Consider the following 20,170-nt stretch of genomic DNA (forward strand, 5'->3'; position numbering starts at 1 on the left):
ATTTATTCTCAATATAACTACAGCTGTGCTGTGAAGGTGTCGGAGGTTTGTTTGGGAACATTAGGAACATCTCACGGAGCACTGTTCAGTCCATAAGCCAAAAATGGAAGGAGTATGGTACAATTGAAAACCTACCAAGACATCCCAAACAAGGGGAGCATTAATGAGAGAAGCAGCCAAGAGGCCCATGGTCACTCTGGAGGAACTTCAGAGCTCCACAGCTGAGGTGGGGGAATCTGTCCTCAGGACAACTATTAGTTGTATACTCCAAACATCTGTCCTTTATAAAAGAATGGCAAGAAGAAAGCCATTTTTCAAGGCACTGTATATACAGTTAGGTCCATATATATTTGGACAGAGACAACATTTTTCTAATTTTGGTTCTAGACATTACCACAATGAATTTTAAACAAAACAATTCAGATGCAGTTGAAGTTCAGACTTTCAGCTTTCATTTGAGGGTATCCACATTAAAATTGGATGAAGGGTTTAGGAGTTTCAGCTCCTTAACATGTGCCACCCTGTTTTTAAAGGGACCAAAAGTAATTGGACAATTGACTCCAAGGCTATTTCATGGACAGGTGTGGGCAATCCCTTTGTTATGTCATTCTTAATTAAGCAGATAAAAGGCCTGGAGTTGATTTGAGGTGTGGTGCTTGCATTTGGAAGGTTTTGCTGTGAAGTAAACATGCTTTCAAAGGAGCTCTCCATGCAGGTAAAACAAGCCATCCTTAAGCTGCAAAAACTGAAAAAACCCATCCGAGAAATTGCTACAATATTAGGAGTGGCCAAATCTACAGTTTGGTACATCCTGAGAAAGAAAGAAAGCACTGGTGAACTCATCAATGCAAAAAGACCTGGGCGCCCACAGAAGACAACAGTGGTGGATGATCGCAGAATAATCTCCATGGTGAAGAGAAACCCCTTCATAACAGCCAACCAAGTGAACAACACTCTCCAGGAGGTAGGCGTATCAATATCCAAATCTACCATAAAGAGAAGACTGCATGAAAGTAAATACAGAGGGTTCACTGCATGGTGCAAGCCACTCATAAGCATCAAGAATAAAAAGGCTAGACTGGACTTTGCTAAAAAGAACATCTAAAAAAGCCAGCACAGTTCTGGAAGTACATTATTTGGACATATGAAACCAAGATCAACCTCTACCAGAATGATGGAAAGAGAAAAGTATGGCGAAGGCGTGGTACAGCTCATGATCCAAAGCATACCACATCATCTGTAAAACACGGCGGAGGCAGTGTGATTTCTTGGGCATGCATGGCTGCCAGTGGCACTGGGTCACTAGTGTTTATTGATGATGTGACACAGGACAGAAGCAGCCGAATGAATTCTGATGTATTCAGAGCCATACTGTGTGCTCAGATCCAGTCAAATGCAGCCAAACTGATTGGTCATCGTTTCATACTACAATTGGACAATGACCCAAAACATAAAGCCAAAGCAACCCAGGAGTTTATTAAAGCAAAAAGTGGAATATTCTTGAATGGCCAAGTCAGTCACCTGATCTCAACCCAATTGAGCATGCATTTCACTTGTTAAAGACTAAACTTCAGACAGAAAGGCCCACAAACAAACAGCAACTCAAAACCACCGCAGTGATGGCCTGGCAGAGCATCAAAAAGGAGGAAACACAGCGTCTGGTGATGTCCATGAATTCAAGACTAGAGATGAGCGTTGTTCTACTCGAACTGTTCGCCAATCTCAAATTCGAGCTGTTTTGGGCGGTGTTCGAGCCGTTCGGCGAACACGAACAATTTGAGAAAAATTCGGCTGTTCGAGGTTATGTTCGATAACTGTTCGTGCACCAAAATCATAACTGGATTTTTTCTCAGTAATGATGAAAATTAATGTTAATACGCAGTTTGAGTGTACAGCGGGGTGGGGGGAGGGGCAGGGGATGGATCTCTGCAGGAACAATGAAGATCTCCATTTTTTTTTCTCTTTTCCGCATTTGCAGTGGGGAGGTGCAATCTGTCAGCCTATCAGCAGCGCACACACGGAGCGAAGTGCTTTTTTTCACACAAGCAAGGGCATGTGTCATTGGCAGTGTATGTCACATGTCCTTGCCCTATAAGACCAAGCCATTTTCCCCGTCGCCACCATTTTCTCACTGCTGCAGCTGCGTGTTAGACGGCACCGCTGTTGCTGTGTGCGCTATACCTTGTTAATTTCAAGCCAACTTTCGCACAAATCTACAGATAGCTTGGGAGTAGGGAATAGTTGTGATTGCAGTCCTTTCAAGGACTAGGTTACAGCATTTCCTACGACTTTTATCAGGGAGGTCTGTGCTCTTAAATAGATAGGTTGTGGGAGTAAAGACTAATTGTAATTGGAGTCCTTTTCAGGACTAGGTTACATCAGTTCCTATCAGTTTTTGCCAGGCAGGTCTGTGCCAGTGCTGTGCAAGTTTTTTTCACAGCATTTGGCTGAATCTAGCAAAGCTAATCCTTTTTGGCCTATTGCAGAGTGTGTTAGTCAGTGGAGTAGCCTATCTGTGTTGCAAGATATAACACCTGTGTATAGAATACCAATTTTTTTACTGCACCTAGTGAAGTAAAATCTTTTGGGCATAGCATCATTCTATTAGTCCATCTATACTGACCTCCATCAGGTTGCAAACTGAATATAATTTTTTTCTGCATCTAGCTCTGAAAAAATATTTGGGCTTCTAGCAGTGTGTGGGACTTGGTCTATTAGTCCATCTATACTGACCTCCATCAGGTTGCAAACTAAAAATAATTTTTTTCTTCATTTAGCTCTGAAAAAATATTTGGGCTTCTAGCAGTGTGTGGGACTTGTTCTATTAGTCCTTCTATACTGACCTCCAGCAGGTTGCAAATTGAATATAATTTTTTTCTGCATCTAGCTCTGAAAAAATAGTTGGGCTTCTAGCGGTGTGTGGGACTTGGTCTATTAGTCCATCTATACTGACCTCCATCAGGTTGCAAATTAAAAATAATTTTTTTCTGCATCTAGCTCTGAAAAAATATTTGGGCTTCTAGCGGTGTGTGGGACTTGGTCTATTAGTCCATCTATACTGACCTCCATCAGGTTGCAAATTAAAAATAATTTTTTTCTGCATCTAGCTCTGAAAAAATATTTGGGCTTCTAGCAGTGTGTGGGACTTGGTCTATTAGTCCATCTATACTGACCTCCATCAGGTTGCAAATTAAAAATAATTTTTTTCTGCATCTAGCTCTGAAAAAATATTTGGGCTTCTAGCGGTGTGTGGGACTTGGTCTATTAGTCCATCTATACTGACCTCCATCAGGTTGCAAATTAAAAATAATTTTTTTCTGCATCTAGCTCTGAAAAAATATTTGGGCTTCTAGCAGTGTGTGGGACTTGGTCTATTAGTCCATCTATACTGACCTCCATCAGGTTGCAAATTAAAAATAATTTTTATCTGCATCTACAGTACCTCTGAAAAAATATTTGGGCTTCTAGCAGTGTGTGGGACTATTTGTATTAGTCCATCTATACTGATCTCCATCAGGTTGCAAATTCAAAATAATTTTTATCTGCATCTACAGTACCTCTGAAAAAATATTTGGGCTTCTAGCTGTGTGTGGGACTATTTGTATTAGTCCATCTATACTGACCTCCATCAGGTTGCAAATTCAAAATAATTTTTTTCTGCATCTAACCCAGCCAATAGTTTTGGCCTAATACCACAGTTTGGCCACTCAGCTCTGCTCGGTTACCATCCATTGTTTTTTTGTGCAAACAACTCCAGAGTTGTGAATTAGTTAACCACCAAAATGAGTGGAAAAAGGCCTGCTGCTGGTGGAAAGGGGAATAGGCGTGTTGGGAAGGGGAAAAAAGGTTGTGTCCGTGGGGTAGGTGTTAAAGCAACAGTAACATCTGCAGAAGAAAGACCATCTTCCAGCCAAACTAAAATGTCTACTTCTTTTAGCGGACAATGTGATAAGATCCCTTTCTTACGGCCACGCCAATCGCTACAAATTCCAGATGAGGCACAAAAACAGCAGGTGCTTCAACGGATATCAAGTGCTCCTTTAAGTGGGCTCTCCTCCACATCAACTTCAACATCACAAATACTCCAGTCCTCAAAGGTGTCACCCAAATCGCACTTGCTTCCTCACAGCTCCCAAATCTCCAGCTGCCCGTCTGAGTATGAGGTAGAACAGATGGTTGAGTCTGCAGAGCTGTTTACTCATACTATAGCCTGGGAATCAGAGGTCGACTCCAGCGCTTCTGTGAATCCAGACGAGGAAATGATCTGCACTGATGCCCAGAATCTTTATGAGTCGGATCCAGGACCAGACGCAGAAGGTTCTGACCATAATGTAGACCCTCATTCCCAAACTGTAACTCCTGTTGGTGGAGACAATGAGGAAGACGATGATAAGACTCAAATACCTGATTGGAGCGACAACTTTAGTTTTTTGTCAGGGCAGGAACAGGTTGGCTCTGAGGACGACGGGTGTGATAACGCACAGGGTGATGATGATGAGGTCGGAGATCCCACTTACTGTCAACCCACAGTCAGCCAAGAGATGAGGTCAGCAGAGGAGGTGGAGGAAGATGCTAGTGACGACGAGGTCAGGTTGCGCCTTCCTGGACAGAGACGTAGTACTGGAAGCACGTCAACAACTGCATCCTCAAACACAACTCTGCCTCTCACCACAAGTCGTGGTGGCTCTTCAGGTCGCATGGGTGCTAAGCCTGGGCATTTTTTCAGATCGATAAAGATGACCCAACTCGTGTTATCTGTAACATTTGTCAGCAAAAGCTAAGTAGAGGCCAAAAAATACATAGTTTGAGTACTTCATGCATGAACCGGCACATGGACATGAAGCATAAGTTGCAGTGGGAAGCTCAGTGTGCTACAATGCGGCCTAGCCGGCCGGGCCAATCACCGTCTGCCATATCTTGTGCATCCGCGGCCTCTTCATCCTCTGTGACTGGGGGGACAGCAGTCACACCTGTTTTGGGGCGCAGACCTGCCACCTCTTTACCCGCAACAGCCAGCGTGATTGGCAGGTCATCATTTTCTTTGGAGGTGGTAACACCAGCTGGTGTTGAGCGCTGTCCGACATCGATAGCACCACCTTTGGATCAAGGCAACCTAACATGTCCGCCTGCATCTTCCTCACAGACCGGCAGTTTGCCGGGGACACCCTTATCAACCCCGTCTAAGCACAATAGCCAGCCCTCGGTCCCTCAGATGTGGACAAGTAAAAGACCATTTCCTCCTAGCCATGAGAAAGCTAAGAGGTTGAATTTCACCATCTGCAAGCTCTTGGCTACAGAAATGCTGCCTTTCCGCCTGGTGGACACAGAGGATTTTCGAGACCTTATGTCCGTCGCAGTGCCCCAGTACCAGATGCCCAGTCGGCACTACTTCTCAAAGAAAGGTGTGCCTGCGCTCCACCAGCATGTCGCACACAACATCACCGCTTCTTTGAGAAACTCTGTGTGTGACAGGGTGCATTTCACCACAGACACTTGGACGAGTAGGCATGGACAGGGGCGTTACATGTCGCTGACTGGGCACTGGGTAACTATGGTGACAGCAGGACAAGGGGCTGCTGTCCAAGTCTTGCCGTCCCCACGAGTTGTGCGTCAATCCTCTTTATGTCAAAGTTCCTCCACTGCTTCTGCCTCCTCAACCTCCTCTCGGTCTTCCACCTGCACCCAAAGCCTGTCTGGTCATGCCACAAGCTTTCTAACTGCGCAGAAGGGATCCTGCACACCTCCTTACTATGCTGGCAGTAGGGCTCAACGTCATCAGGCGGATTTTACATTGAAATGTCTGGGAAATGTGAGTCACACAGCTGAGGAGTTGTGGTCAGCTCTGGAGAACCAATTTCATGAATGGTTGTCTCCACTGGACCTGAAACCAGGGAAGGCCGTGTGCGACAATGCTGCAAACCTGGGTGCGGCCCTTCGCCGGGGCAATGTCACACACGTGCCTTGTATGGCTCACGTGTTGAACCTGGTTGTCCAGCAATTTTTAGCCCACTATCCCAGACTAGATGGCCTTCTGCAGAGGGCACGGTCGCTGTGTGCTCACTTCCGCCGTTCGCATCCCGCAGCTCAGCGACTTACATCTCTACAGAAGTCGTTGGGCCTGCCACTTCACCGGCTAAAATGCGATGTGCCTACCCGGTGGAATTCAACTCTGCACATGTTGCAGCGACTGTGGCAGCACCGACAAGCCCTGGTGCAATACGTTCTGACGTATAGCCTGGGCCAACGAGATTCAGAGGTGGGGCAAATCACGCTGGAGGAGTGGTCTCAGATCAGGGACCTATGCACCCTTCTGCACAGTTTTGAAATGGCGACGAAGATGTTTAGTGCTGACGATGCCATTATCAGCATGACTATTCCGGTGATTTACATGCTGGAGCACATGTTAAACAGAATTCGGAGTCAGGTGGTGGCACAAGAGGAGGTGGAGGAAGTAGAGGAGGAGGAGTTGTATGCGGAAGGGCTAACATCTGCAAGGTCCAGACGGTCGGCAGCACCAAGGCGGCAGGCATGTGAGGGTGGGGGAGATGGTTTTACCAGGGCGCATGGTAGCAGCCAAACTAGTGAGGAAGGTGCAGGAGCCCAGGAAGAAGTGGAGGACGAACTGATGGAAGACTCATCAGATGAGGGAGACGTTGATCACATTTCTGTTGTGCGAGGTTGGGGGGAGAGGACAGAGGAAGGAAGCATGATTGTTACCTCGCCACCAACACAACAGGGACTTGGTGCTCCTGGATGCGCAACACACATGAGTGCCTTCTTGCTGCACTACCTGCAACATGACCCTCGAATTGTGAGAATTAGAAATAATCCTGACTACTGGGTTGCCACACTGTTAGATCCCCGGTACAAAAGTAAATTTGCAGAAATTATTCCTGCCATAGAAAGGGATGCACGCATGCAGGAGTATCAGCAGAGACTGTTGCAGAATCTTACATGTGCTTTTCCACAAAATACCAGTGGTGCACGTAGTGAATCTCACAGTTCCAACTTGCCAACCGTGGGACCGTCAAGTGTTCAGCACTCAAACCGTAACAGAACCACAGTATCTGCTGGTAACATCAATTTTGCGGAATCATTTCACCACTTTTTTAGCCCATCCTTTGCAAGGCCACAGGAGACAAGAAGTCTGACACATAGTCAACGCCTAGAGACAATGGTACAGGAGTATCTCCAAGTAAACATTGAAGCCACGACTGTGTCACTGGACCCTTGCTCTTTTTGGGCTTCCAATCTGGATAAATGGCCGGAGCTAGCCACTTACGCCTTGGAGATCTTGTCATGCCCCGCAGCCAGCGTTCTGTCTGAACGTGTGTTCAGCGCTGCTGGTGGTGTGCTGACAGATAAGCGCACGCTGTTAGAACCTTGCTGTTAGGTTTTTTTTTCCTTTGCTGGTCACATGACCTTGTTGGCCTATTTAATCCTGCTCCGCCCTTCTGGCTTTGCTGGACTTCATTGTATATCTACTTTCTAGCTAGCCTGTGCTCTGTATCTAACTCTGTTAGTTTGCTTGGTCTACGGACCTCTAGGTTCTATCTATTTTGTTTGTTCTTCTGTCTGCTGCTATTTCTGTTAGGAGGTGACCCATATTCCTCCCAGTCCTTAGTACTTGTAGGGATTCCCTCCCCAAATCTATAGGTCTCCGTACAGACTAGATTAGGACTTTAGCAGGTTCCCTGTTACATCGTAGGGATTCAGCTGAGTCTTATAGTAGGGACAGATCTCCTCTCTTTCCTTAGCTTTGGTAGCAGAACATAACAGTAAGTCCAGCCTGTAAATTCTCTAAGGAAAGAGTTTGGACGGATGTGCGTGGTAATCTTCAGGAGGCCAACAGAAAATCTAAAGACTACTTTGATAGGAAACGACAGGAGGTTTTGTTCGCTGTTGGTGACATGGTTTGGTTGTCCTCTAGGAATCTGCGGTTGAGGATTCCTTCTAAGAAATTGGGTCCCAAGTTTGTAGGGCCCTTTAAGGTGCTTCAGGTTGTCAACCAATCTGCTGTTAGGTTGGAGGTTCCTACCTCCTGGAGAATTAATCCGGTCTTTCATGTCTCTCTGTTAAAAAAAGCTGTTGTGTCGGATGGTGACGCCTCTGCCTCTGTTCCTCCGGTGGTGGAGGACGGGGAATATGAAATTTCTCGCATCCTTGACTCTAGACGGTATAGAGGTAGTTTGCAGTATCTTGTGGCCTGGAAAGGTTTCGGACCCGAGGATAACTCTTGGGTGAGGTCAGATGATGTTTCCGCGTCCAGACTTATCAGAGCGTTTCACAGGAGATTTCCTGATAAGCCTGGTCCTAGGGGATCCGGAGGATCCTCTTAGAAGGGGGGGTACTGTTAGAACCTTGCTGTTAGGTTTTTTTTCCTTTGCTGGTCACATGACCTTGTTGGCCTATTTAATCCTGCTCCGCCCTTCTGGCTTTGCTGGACTTCATTGTATATCTACTTTCTAGCTAGCCTGTGCTCTGTATCTAACTCTGTTAGTTTGCTTGGTCTACGGACCTCTAGGTTCTATCTATTTTGTTTGTTCTTCTGTCTGCTGCTATTTCTGTTAGGAGGTGACCCATATTCCTCCCAGTCCTTAGTACTTGTAGGGATTCCCTCCCCAAATCTATAGGTCTCCGTACAGACTAGATTAGGACTTTAGCAGGTCTGATCGCAGGATCAGGTTCCCTGTTACATCGTAGGGATTCAGCTGAGTCTTATAGTAGGGACAGATCTCCTCTCTTTCCTTAGCTTTGGTAGCAGAACATAACAGTAAGTCCAGCCTGTAAATTCTCTAAGGAAAGAGTTTGGACGGATGTGCGTGGTAATCTTCAGGAGGCCAACAGAAAATCTAAAGACTACTTTGATAGGAAACGACAGGAGGTTTTGTTCGCTGTTGGTGACATGGTTTGGTTGTCCTCTAGGAATCTGCGGTTGAGGATTCCTTCTAAGAAATTGGGTCCCAAGTTTGTAGGGCCCTTTAAGGTGCTTCAGGTTGTCAACCAATCTGCTGTTAGGTTGGAGGTTCCTACCTCCTGGAGAATTAATCCGGTCTTTCATGTCTCTCTGTTAAAAAAAGCTGTTGTGTCGGATGGTGACGCCTCTGCCTCTGTTCCTCCGGTGGTGGAGGACGGGGAATATGAAATTTCTCGCATCCTTGACTCTAGACGGTATAGAGGTAGTTTGCAGTATCTTGTGGCCTGGAAAGGTTTCGGACCCGAGGATAACTCTTGGGTGAGGTCAGATGATGTTTCCGCGTCCAGACTTATCAGAGCGTTTCACAGGAGATTTCCTGATAAGCCTGGTCCTAGGGGATCCGGAGGATCCTCTTAGAAGGGGGGGTACTGTTAGAACCTTGCTGTTAGGTTTTTTTTCCTTTGCTGGTCACATGACCTTGTTGGCCTATTTAATCCTGCTCCGCCCTTCTGGCTTTGCTGGACTTCATTGTATATCTACTTTCTAGCTAGCCTGTGCTCTGTATCTAACTCTGTTAGTTTGCTTGGTCTACGGACCTCTAGGTTCTATCTATTTTGTTTGTTCTTCTGTCTGCTGCTATTTCTGTTAGGAGGTGACCCATATTCCTCCCAGTCCTTAGTACTTGTAGGGATTCCCTCCCCAAATCTATAGGTCTCCGTACAGACTAGATTAGGACTTTAGCAGGTCTGATCGCAGGATCAGGTTCCCTGTTACATCGTAGGGATTCAGCTGAGTCTTATAGTAGGGACAGATCTCCTCTCTTTCCTTAGCTTTGGTAGCAGAACATAACACACGCGGCTCTCCACTGATAATGTAGACAGACTCACGTTCATAAAGATGAACAAATCATGGATCCGAAACGACTTTTCTACCCCTGTGTCATCCTGGGGAGAGTAAAAGCTTGATGATTGGTTAAAATCACCCTACCAACCGTTTTAAGCTTTCAAATTACTAATCATGTTTATCTGTATCTTGACTGGAAAATAATTTGGGCTTTGTAGCAGTGTGCAGCACTGATCCTATTAGGCCATCTATACTAAAGCTTCACCAGATTTAAAATTAAAAATAATTTTTAGCTGCATCTAGCCCGGAAAATAATTTTGGGGCTCCGAGATGCGCAAGGCACATAAGTGCCTTCTTGCTGCACTACCTGCAGCATGACCCTCATATTGTCAGAATTCGAAGTAATCATGACTACTGGGTTGCCACACTCTTAGATCCCCCAAACTTTTCGATCAACCTTTTCATTTTAATAAAGGCCCAAAAAATGGTCATTTTTGAAATTATAAGCATTAGCAGGTTGTTAGAAACTGAAATCAAACAGTTTTCAACTCAAAACTTTATTCTAGGTGATGTTACATTTTCACATAGGACCCCTTGTTCGAAAGGAGCTTCTGAACTCTCTCGTCCATTGAATTTGTCAGATTTTGGATGGTTTCTGCTTCAATTGTTTTGCATGAGGACAGAATACCCTCCCAGAGCTGTTGCTTAGATGTGAACTGCCTCCCGCCATCTCTTGCTGCACTACCTGCAGCATGACCCTCATATTGTCAGAATTCGAAGTAATCATGACTACTGGGTTGCCACACTCTTAGATCCCCCAAACTTTTCGATCAACCTTTTCATTTTAATAAAGGCCCAAAAAATGGTCATTTTTGAAATTATAAGCATTAGCAGGTTGTTAGAAACTGAAATCAAACAGTTTTCAACTCAAAACTTTATTCTAGGTGATGTTACATTTTCACATAGGACCCCTTGTTCGAAAGGAGCTTCTGAACTCTCTCGTCCATTGAATTTGTCAGATTTTGGATGGTTTCTGCTTCAATTGTTTTGCATGAGGACAGAATACCCTCCCAGAGCTGTTGCTTAGATGTGAACTGCCTCCCGCCATCATAGACACTCCTTTTAATGATGCTCCAAAGGTTCTGAATGGGGTAGAGGTCAGGGGAGCATGGGGGTCACACCATAAGTTTGTCCCCTTTTATGCCCATATCAGCCAGAGATGCAGATGTTTTATGTGCAGCATGAGATGGTGCATTATCATGCAGAAAAATGATCTTGCTGTGAAATACACGGTTCTTCTTCTTGAACCATGGCAGGAAGTGCTGTTTGAGAAAATCCACATACATTATGGAGTTCATCTTTAGCGCCTTCAGGGATCCTAAAGGGGCCGACAATCTCTCTCCCCATGATTCCAGCCCAAAACATTACTCCACCTCCTCCTTGTTGGCGCTGTAGCCGTGTTTGCGTGGGGTGTCCATCAACCAGCCATCCTCCACTCCATCCATCTGGACCATCGAGCGCTGCACGGCACTCATCCGTGAACAAAACAGTTTTGAAATCAGTCTTCATGTAATGTTTGGCCCACTGGAGCCGTTTCTGCTTGTGTGAAGTGGATAGAGGAGGTCGACAGGATGGCGCATGCACAGCTGCAAACCTCTGAAGGACCCTGCATCTTGTTGTTCGGGGGACGTTGGAGGCACAAGCAGCTTCAAAAACTTGTCTGCTGCTATGACAAGGCTTTTTTGCCGCTGCTCTTTCAACCTGACGTAATTGCCTGTAGGAAAGAGTCCTCAATTTGCCCTTATCAGCACTCACACGTGTGTACTGTGAATCAGCTACATACTTCTTGATTGCCAAGACACTTCATCCTGATCATCGCACAATGTTGATTGTAGTCATGCCTTGACCTAAACACTCCACAATTTGTTGCTTCTCAGCAGCCGACACATCCTTTTTCTTTCCCATTTTGGCAGAAAATGTAGGCTGCTTAATAATGTGAGAGAGCCTTCTTAAGTAGTCTTGCCTTTCATTGGACACATCTGCCAAACTAATTAGCACAGGTGTCTGCAATTGCTTACAGTGATATAAAGAGCCCTGACACACATCACCATCAATGAGTTTAACTGACAAACAAACAAATTCTTCCCTTATCACTCCTAAACACTTTTTGCATAATAATTTGGAACGCAGTGTACATGTGCTTTTCCACAAAACACCAGTGGTTCACGTAGTGAATCTTACAGTTCTAACTTGCCAACCGTGGTCTGTATGGAGTTGTTCAATAAAGGGCCCAAAATTAAGATAACATAGATGGGAGAGGTCTCTATGAATAGGAATTCCTAAGTATTTGATACCCTGTGAGGGCCAGGCAAAGGGAAAGTTGGACTGGATGGAATCCTATATGGATTTGGGGAGGGAGACATCGAGGGCCTCAGACTTCGCTGCATTGATTTTAAAATTTTACCATGTAACAAAGTGATCTATTTCAGCCATAACAGCATGGATGGATATATGTGATTGAGTGATATATACTAGGACATCATCAGCAAATAGAGAGCACTTGTACTCGGTGCCTCCCACCTCAATCCACCTAATATTGGGGTTATGGCGAATTGATGAGAGCAGGTGCTCCGTCACTAGGATGTATAAGAGAGGGGACAGAGGACATCACTGCCTTGTCCCATTGGTGATTGTGAAAGGTGATGAAAATGTTCTGACGCACCCCCTGGGCCTTGGGACACCCGGAGCCGGACCCTTTTTGGTGGATGCTGGTGGTTGTAGTCTTCGTGGCGGCGACCCAGTTCCGTGGCTCAGGGCGGTAAAACCAGTGGCGGAACTATTTATGTGGTTTTCATGTTTAAATGTCCGACTACGCCACCCGTGGATTGCGGTCAGAGTGAACCGCCGCTACAGGGCAGACCACTGAGGCTGGTGTTGTGGGTGCAGCAGAGCGTAGCATAACTCCCCACGGGAGGAGTATAGCCTCAGGGCAGTGTATGCGGAGGATGGGGGTGATGGTGCAGGGCAGCAGCAGTAACGACACGGAGTCAGTGATGCAGTTCAGGGCCTTTACTCACAGTTCTTATTATCCAGACCACGTCTGCAGGTAACGGCTGCCCACGTCGTACTGTGCTCACCAGGTGAGGGGCTCAGACAACTCCCAGATAACTTTGGAGCACTTCACAGGACCCCCTTTGTGTGTCCTTTGTCTGGCCTTTCTTACCAACACTTCTGTCCGGCTGCCTCGGGCCTCCTCTTGGTAAACTTGGCGCCAGTTTCCCTGACCCTATGTGGTGCCTTCCTAGCGGGTGTAGCGAGGGGCTGCGCCACATAAAATGTCAGAGCCTCCGGTTTCTAGCTGAGGGTCGTTTCCTGCCTCCACTAGTTCGGGGACCGGTCTCCCCCTTTGGCCTGACCCCTCCACGCAGGTGGATTCGGGCGTGCGGTGGCGACTCGCCCGTCCGCACCCCTGGGATCCCTTCATTCCTCGTTCCTGGAGCCTTCTCCGCTCCTCTTCCTTCCTTCTCCCTCTTCCAGGCCTGGGCCTCTGTTACTAGGCCCGCCTCCGGAGCAGAGCTCATGCAGAGCCCCTGCTCCCTGCCACTTCTGCTCAGACTTCTCTGCACTGAACTAAGATGGTGCCCACCTTTTATACTCCCTTCTCAATGCACCCAGGAACTGCTTCCTCCCTGCTCCTGCACTACAGGTTCCCCTTCCTCAGTGTTCCCTCCCCCCACTCCAGCCAGGGACAGGGACTGTCGTGCCCATCTCAGGGGCATATTGGTCGCCCTGCCCCACGGCAATGTGGTGTAATGCATGCAGGTGTCGGGTCCTGATCCACACTCCATCCTTACCTGAGAGTGAGATATCACACCTCTGGGTGAGGTGCAATACGTCTGTAGCAACCGAGCCCTCAGGGTGCTACAGTTCCATTTATCTTCAGCCTAGGTGACGTATTGCGATACAGGGCCGTGATTTTGGCTATAAAAGGGTCCCCTAGACCCCTACCCCAAGCTTTTTAAGAGAATCATATATGGCGTGCCAGGAGACTCTATGGAATGCTTTCTCAGCATCCAACGAGAGTATCTAATTACAAATTTTTAACTGCATCTAGCCCAGGAAATACTTTGTGCCTAGTAGCAGTGTCTGCTAGTGAGCGGATTATCCCGGCTGTTAAGCAAGCTGCACCACCTGTAGTTTAGACACTTAATTTTTTCAAAGGAAATGCTTCGGGACCATGGGATACTTAGTGAAGAGCATCAGGAGGCACCCCAAGGCATAGGGGCTGGGACTGGCAGTAGGATGCCTTGCGGTGGACAGCCGAGCTCGATCCTTATAAAAGCTTTTTAACTGCAGCAGCTTTAGTGGACGCTACTGGAGCTGGAATTACCGCGGCTGCTGGCATGAGACTTGCCCTCCAATAGATCCTTGTAAATGGATTTAAAGTGTATTCATTCAAATTAGAGAGACAATTTAAATTAAAAAGCTTAGAGCTGCCTCCACCACAGGGGGGCTCGCTCGACCCACCAGCGGACAGGCACCAGTATTGGGAGAGGGGGGCTGGCCGTCAGGGTTCACCGCGGCTCTGGCACAAACCCGGCGACACGGAGGTGGCACGGGCAGGAGCGGACTGGCCGTGTCGGCTTCTCACTTTTTGGATTTTAGAAGGGCATGACATGCCTATATCTGTGTCTCCCCCTCCTTTTACTCCTCCACCTCTTTTATTTTCGCATGACTATATGTACTTGTCACTTTTCCATGTGTTAGTTATGTCTTCTGAGCAGTTTGTCAGCTTTTGGACACCTTTGAAGGTGTTTTCTATGTGTTTCTATGTGTTTTTGTTTGCCTGCCATTGGTTTTAACGGTGTTCGAAGGTGTTCGACGAACAGTTCGGCGAACACACGGGTGTTCGACGAACCGAACCGAACTCGAACACTACGGGGGTGGCTCAACACTATTCAAGACTTCAGGCAGTCATTGCCAACAAAGGGTTTTCAACAGAGTACTAGAAATGAACATTTTATTTACAATTATTTAATTTGTCCAATTACTTTTGGTTCCTTTAAAAACAGGGTGGCACATGTTAAGGAGCTGAAACTCCTAAACCCTTCATCCAATTTTAATGTGGATACCCTCAAATGAAAGCTGAAAGTCTGAAATTCAACTGCATCTGAATTGTTTTGTTTAAAATTCATTGTGGTAATGTCTAGAACCAAAATTAGAAAAATGTTGTCTCTGTCCAAATATATATGGACCTAACTGCATGACAATGTAATCATATTTGTTCTGAGCAATTTAGAAATATATATTTCAGTCACTCACAGAGCCATTTCAAACTGTTCCATCCACTTCTTCTTCAGTTCCCGAGTCTTGAAGTAAAGCTCATATCCGTGAGATCCACGAGAATCAATCAGATAGAACATGTGCGACCACTAAAAGATAAGAGAAGGAAAATGAATGATTGCATAGTATGGAAGGTAAAGGCAACTGGACAGCGAGAGCTCATAATGAAACAAGGCTTATATGATGGATGGATGGATGCTCAAGCGCATTAAAGGGAGCCTGTCATGTTCCCCATGTCCTCCAACCAGCAGCATTCATATATGTATTACTAAATTCCCTGCCTAACCAGCCCTTTATCCTGTTAGTCACTTAAATCCATGTTTTAAAAAATTATTTAGAAACTCTGTTTTCTTATGCTAGTTAGGCCTTTGTAAAGTCATAAGAATACCATCTTCTATTTTTCTCAACCAGCAGCTCTTTACATTGTTTCCACTTTTAGCTCAGTAAATCTGAATTTATTGGTGAACATTATTGACTATCTTTGTACCTTTTTATTATCTTTTTCTCCACATGAATCATCACGGATTTGATAATTTTGAAGCTTAATGAATTCTTTGAGGTCATATGAATCTCCCTTTCTTTTACAGATAAGCAATGCCTGGTCCAGAAGAAAAGCATACCTGAAAAGCACATAGAATGCATGATGCGTGATAAGATATAAGCATAAGTGAACAACATGACTTATATGACCTATATGACTTATGCTATAGGGTTAACCAAGATAATTTTTTTCATCTGTTGAGCCTCTGGATTTCTCCATACTTCATTATACACTGCACCTGTGCATAAAAAATTCTTCAATATCTTAAGGGGGTTGTCCACTGTTATCACAACTCCTTCTCGATCTGAATGTTTGGCCCATTTAAAATAAAAACACTAGTACTCACCTCCAGTGTCAACGCCGTTCCAGAGGTGTTGGAGCTCGCGTTCCCTGGGCTCATGTGAGGTTGTTACGTCATGTGAGCCCCGTGGCCAATCAGCGCTGGTGTCACTGTCCCCGCCTTTGGATGTATAAGTAATCAAGAGGAAGTCAGAGCTGCCGCTGGCCGTTCACTACCTTTAGATTACTTATATGTCCGAAGGTGGGGAAAGTGACGCCAGCGCTGATTTGGCGCAAGGCTCATGTGACATTACAACATCATGTGAGGCCCGGGAACGCAAGCGCCTACACCGCTGGAATGGCGCCGGCACTGGAGGCGAGTATAAGTGTTTTTAGTTTAATGGGGAGCAAACATTCAGATCGAGAAGGGGTTGTTAAGGAAAGGCCATAGAGGCATAAGCAGCTCCCCTAAGGGGAAAAGAATGCAAAACCGCGTGTTGAAGTACAGGACTCTCGCATACTGGACTGTAATGTCGTTATTTGGGGGCAAGGGAAGCTCCCGAAGCACTGTGCTGGGTTGTGGTGATGGCAGAGGGACTAAATGAGCTGGAAATGAGTGAGCTTAGGATGTAAAGAACAAACGTGTTTAAAGATGTTCCATGTGTTAAGAGAAACATCCATGAAGATTGTACCCGCTATCCACTGTACATACTACTATCCACGTCATGGTTCAGTAAATGACAATTTATTTTTAAGTGGTGGTCTCCCTCATTGAACTCTGTAACAACTGGTGCTGTCCAGCCGAAGTCAGTGGCATCATGCGGCCTGCAAGAGCGCAGCGCCCCCGTAGACAAAATTCACACATCCAGAAAGAACACCTATTTTCATGTAGTGTGCCAGGGTGTGAAAGACAAGTACCTCACCCACGGCTACCGCCACGCACCCCGTTGCAGTCCAATTGCTGAAACTCCCCCAAATCCCAAGAATGCCAGAGTGATAGCATATTTATTTCTGCTCCATTCACTCAGAGGACTTTAGGACTCCTGTTTTCATAAACAGTGATGTCCTAGCAGTTGGATCACCAGCAATCATACATTTATTACCTACAGTATACTGTGGATGGGTAATATATGTTATGTATGGGACAGCCCCTTTATATTTAGCTTGTCTAATTATATCCTTTTAACCTGGCCATAGAAAGCAGGTGTCATTTTTTTTTTTTACCTAATGAGCATTTAACATGTACAGGGGTCTCCCCGCTTTCCGAATACGGCAGGTGTTGTGGGAGATAAAGGAAGGGGCAGCTAGAGAGAAGCTAGTTTAGCTAGTCGGGCGTAGCTAGAGAGAAGCCCCCCATAACTGGGATTGGCCGGGAGGAGTCGAGTTTGGAAGATGCGGGGGTTTAGGATTGGATGAGGACGTATGGGGACGGGCATTAAAGAGTTGAGGGGTGATCTGTGGGAATAGTGCGGGAAGGTGCCATTCTCCTGTAGGACTCGGACAGTGAAGACCCCATATGACACAAATTCCTACCTCTATGGAGTCCGTGGAAGCATTGGTGGGCCAGCTGCGGGACACGGCCTCTTATAGAGATGCAGGCTGGCTGGCGTCCCAGCTGTCAGCCTTGCTGGGGGCAGCACGTGCAGAGGAGGAAGCACCGGGACCCAGCGGGAGATCAAGAAGATCGCGGCCCCCGGAGCGGCTGTCGCCCGAGGTATTTGCGGGCAGCAGGCGGCGGCTGCGGAGCCCCTCACGTGACCCTGCGGGTAGCGAGCAGCACAGTGCGGTGCCACGCCGCCATGCTCGCACCGCCAGGAATTCGCACAGCCGGCCTGCGGGCTCTGGACGGCGTGGATCGGGGACCGGCGCCGAGGTACAGGCTGCACAGGAAGTACAGGCTGCACAGGAAGTGCGGGCCGCACAGGAAGTGCGGCCGGCGGCAGCAGCGCAGCCTGGATCGGAAGTCAGGGCAGCGCCTAGCAGGGACATCCCTGCATCAGGCAGATCTGCCTGCACACGGCGCAACATCGGGGATCGGAGGCACGCAGCAGTGGAGCCAGCGGGACGGACATCTGGAACGTCAGGTATCCCTGGCGATGCTCCTGTCGGGGTACCTGCCAGACGGAGTGGGAGACTCACCATACGGCGGCGATCGGAGAGCAGGCAGCAGCAGCGAGAAGCAGCACTGACAGGCCCAGCTCTTCAGTCTGCGGCGGGCGGCAGAGTGGAGCTGCCTGGCAGTCACATCCCATCCAGCACGGGCCAGGCCGGTCGGTCCGGGTCTGGGGCGATCGGTGTCACAGGCCTACTAAGCGGAGCAGAGTGAGGACAAGCGGGAGGCGAACTCCAGGCATGGGAGCACCAGCTGCTCCGGCAAGCGCTCGGGTCCCCCCCCCCTCCCCCCGGTGACAAGGACCTGGAGCATGGCCACCAATCGGAAGGATCGGATTTGGAACAAGGAACCGACAACTCACGGGATCGGCAGGACTCAGGATTGCCGGCTGGCGGGGACACAGCACCTGCGCAGCTACGTGAGTATGATTATATGTCTGGTTTGTTGCCCGCAGGGGCTGTATCACAAGGGGTAGCGAGTAGTCAATTAGTGGGGTACGATGTGAGGAATGTGGGTGGGCCGAGTGGGGCACAGGTACTGGGGCTTAGTGATATTTTGCACACTATGTCACAATTCTTGCTGAGGTTAGACGGTGGGATAGCAGGTGAGACGGGTGTCTCGCCCGTGGGAGCTTGGTTGCCTGGGCAGGCGGTGGCGCAGCGGGTTGGGCCTGAAGGAGTCTGGTCAATGGTTGCTAGCGAGGAGGTGTCATCTGGGGTTTCGGTATCGGTGCAAACCGAAAAAGAAAAAGGCGATACGGTAAAGCTGGATGATAGGGCAAGGGGTGAGGTGTACGTGTGTTTTGAGGGGCCTTTGGGGGCACATTTAAAAAAAGAGGTAAGGGAAAAAATTTGGCGGGATGAGTACGTTGAAATACTTGGAAAAGTTCAATTTAGATAAGGGAAAGAAGGACGATAGCAAGAAGGAGGAGGAAGAAAAGCGGAGGTGGCGTTTGATTCCCCAGACATTTGTAAATTGGTTGCAAGCGTTTGCAATATTGGCTAGCGTTATCAGGGAGAAGTTTCCAGAAAATTGCTCCGGTTTATTTTGTTATTTGGATTTTATAGGGGAGGCCCACCGTACATACGGGGGGCAGACATGGTTACGTTACGACGAGCAGTTCAGGCAGAGAAAGGCGTGAGGCCAGAAATTAAGTGGGATCAGAAGGACATAGGGTTGTGGTTTAAGGTAATGGCTCCGGCCAGGTACGGGCAGTCCTTTCACGGGAGCGGAGGCAGCCATAGTCAATCGCCTGGACACAGGGGGGTAACGCGGGGGCGCAGGGTGGAAAAGAAAAATCGGGAATGTGTTGGCAGTTTAATGACGGCCAATGCAAGTACGGGAACAGCTGTAAGTTCAAACACGTGTGTTCCCATTGTAATGGGAGTTCCCACTGCGCCTCTAAATGTTTCAAGAAAGGAAAAGGGAAGCCTTCAGTGGGTCCCGGTCAAGGGGGAGACTCCAGGGAAACTTCCCGGGTTGGCCCCCTTTCTAAGTAGATATCCAGATCGGGAAAAAGCGGATGTTATTAGTCACGTTTTTTTAGAAGGTTTTAGGATTCCTCCACCCGCACATAAAGTTCCTTTTTCACTTAAGAATTTGAGATCGGCCCAGTTGCATCCCGACATGGTCAGTACAAAGTTGTCTAAAGAGGTGGAGTTGGGTCGTATGGCTGGTCCTTTTCAGCGTTTGCCGGGTGAGGGTGTGATTATTTCTCCTTTGGGAGTTGTGCCAAAGAAGGAACCGAATAAATTTTGTTTGATCCAGCACTTGTCATATCCAAAAGGGTTTTCGGTGAATGATTGTATTGATCAGGATCTATGTTCGGTGGAGTATACATCATTAGATGCGGCAGTAAAATGGGTGCGCAGGTATGGGCCTGGATCGTTGTTGGCTAAGACCGACATTGAGTCGGTGTTCAGATTGCTTCCGGTGCACCCGGATAGCATTCCGTTGTTAGGGTGTTTTTTGTGTGAGGAGTACTACCTAGATAGATGTTTTCCCATGGGTTGTGTAATTTCTTGGTCGTTGTTTGAAACTTTTAGCACTTTCTTGGAATGGGCGGTACGGGACGTTGCAGGTGAACAGTCGGTCAGTCATTATTTGGATGATTTTTTGTTTATAGGTCCTCCAG

At 47.3% G+C, this 20,170-nt stretch overlaps 1 protein-coding gene across 4 annotated transcripts in view; it reads right to left on the minus strand.

Annotated features, from left to right (window-relative positions):
- Nucleotides 1-20,170, minus strand: part of VAV1 (vav guanine nucleotide exchange factor 1) — a 156,940-nt gene that overhangs the window by 34,834 nt on the left and 101,936 nt on the right. For all 4 annotated transcript variants that reach the window (XM_073665646.1, XM_073665644.1, XM_073665647.1 and 1 more), the window contains exons 14-15: nucleotides 15,591-15,723; nucleotides 15,083-15,192 (exon numbers count right to left, since the gene is read on the minus strand). In XM_073665646.1, the coding sequence (XP_073521747.1) occupies nucleotides 15,083-15,192; nucleotides 15,591-15,723 (243 nt within the window). The remainder of the gene's footprint in view (nucleotides 1-15,082; nucleotides 15,193-15,590; nucleotides 15,724-20,170) is intronic.

This window comes from Phyllobates terribilis, unplaced genomic scaffold (genome assembly GCF_046119375.1).
Source record: "Phyllobates terribilis strain yellow unplaced genomic scaffold, ASM4611937v1 Scaffold_2__4_contigs__length_985480577, whole genome shotgun sequence".
Taxonomy (NCBI): Eukaryota; Metazoa; Chordata; class Amphibia; order Anura; family Dendrobatidae; genus Phyllobates; species Phyllobates terribilis.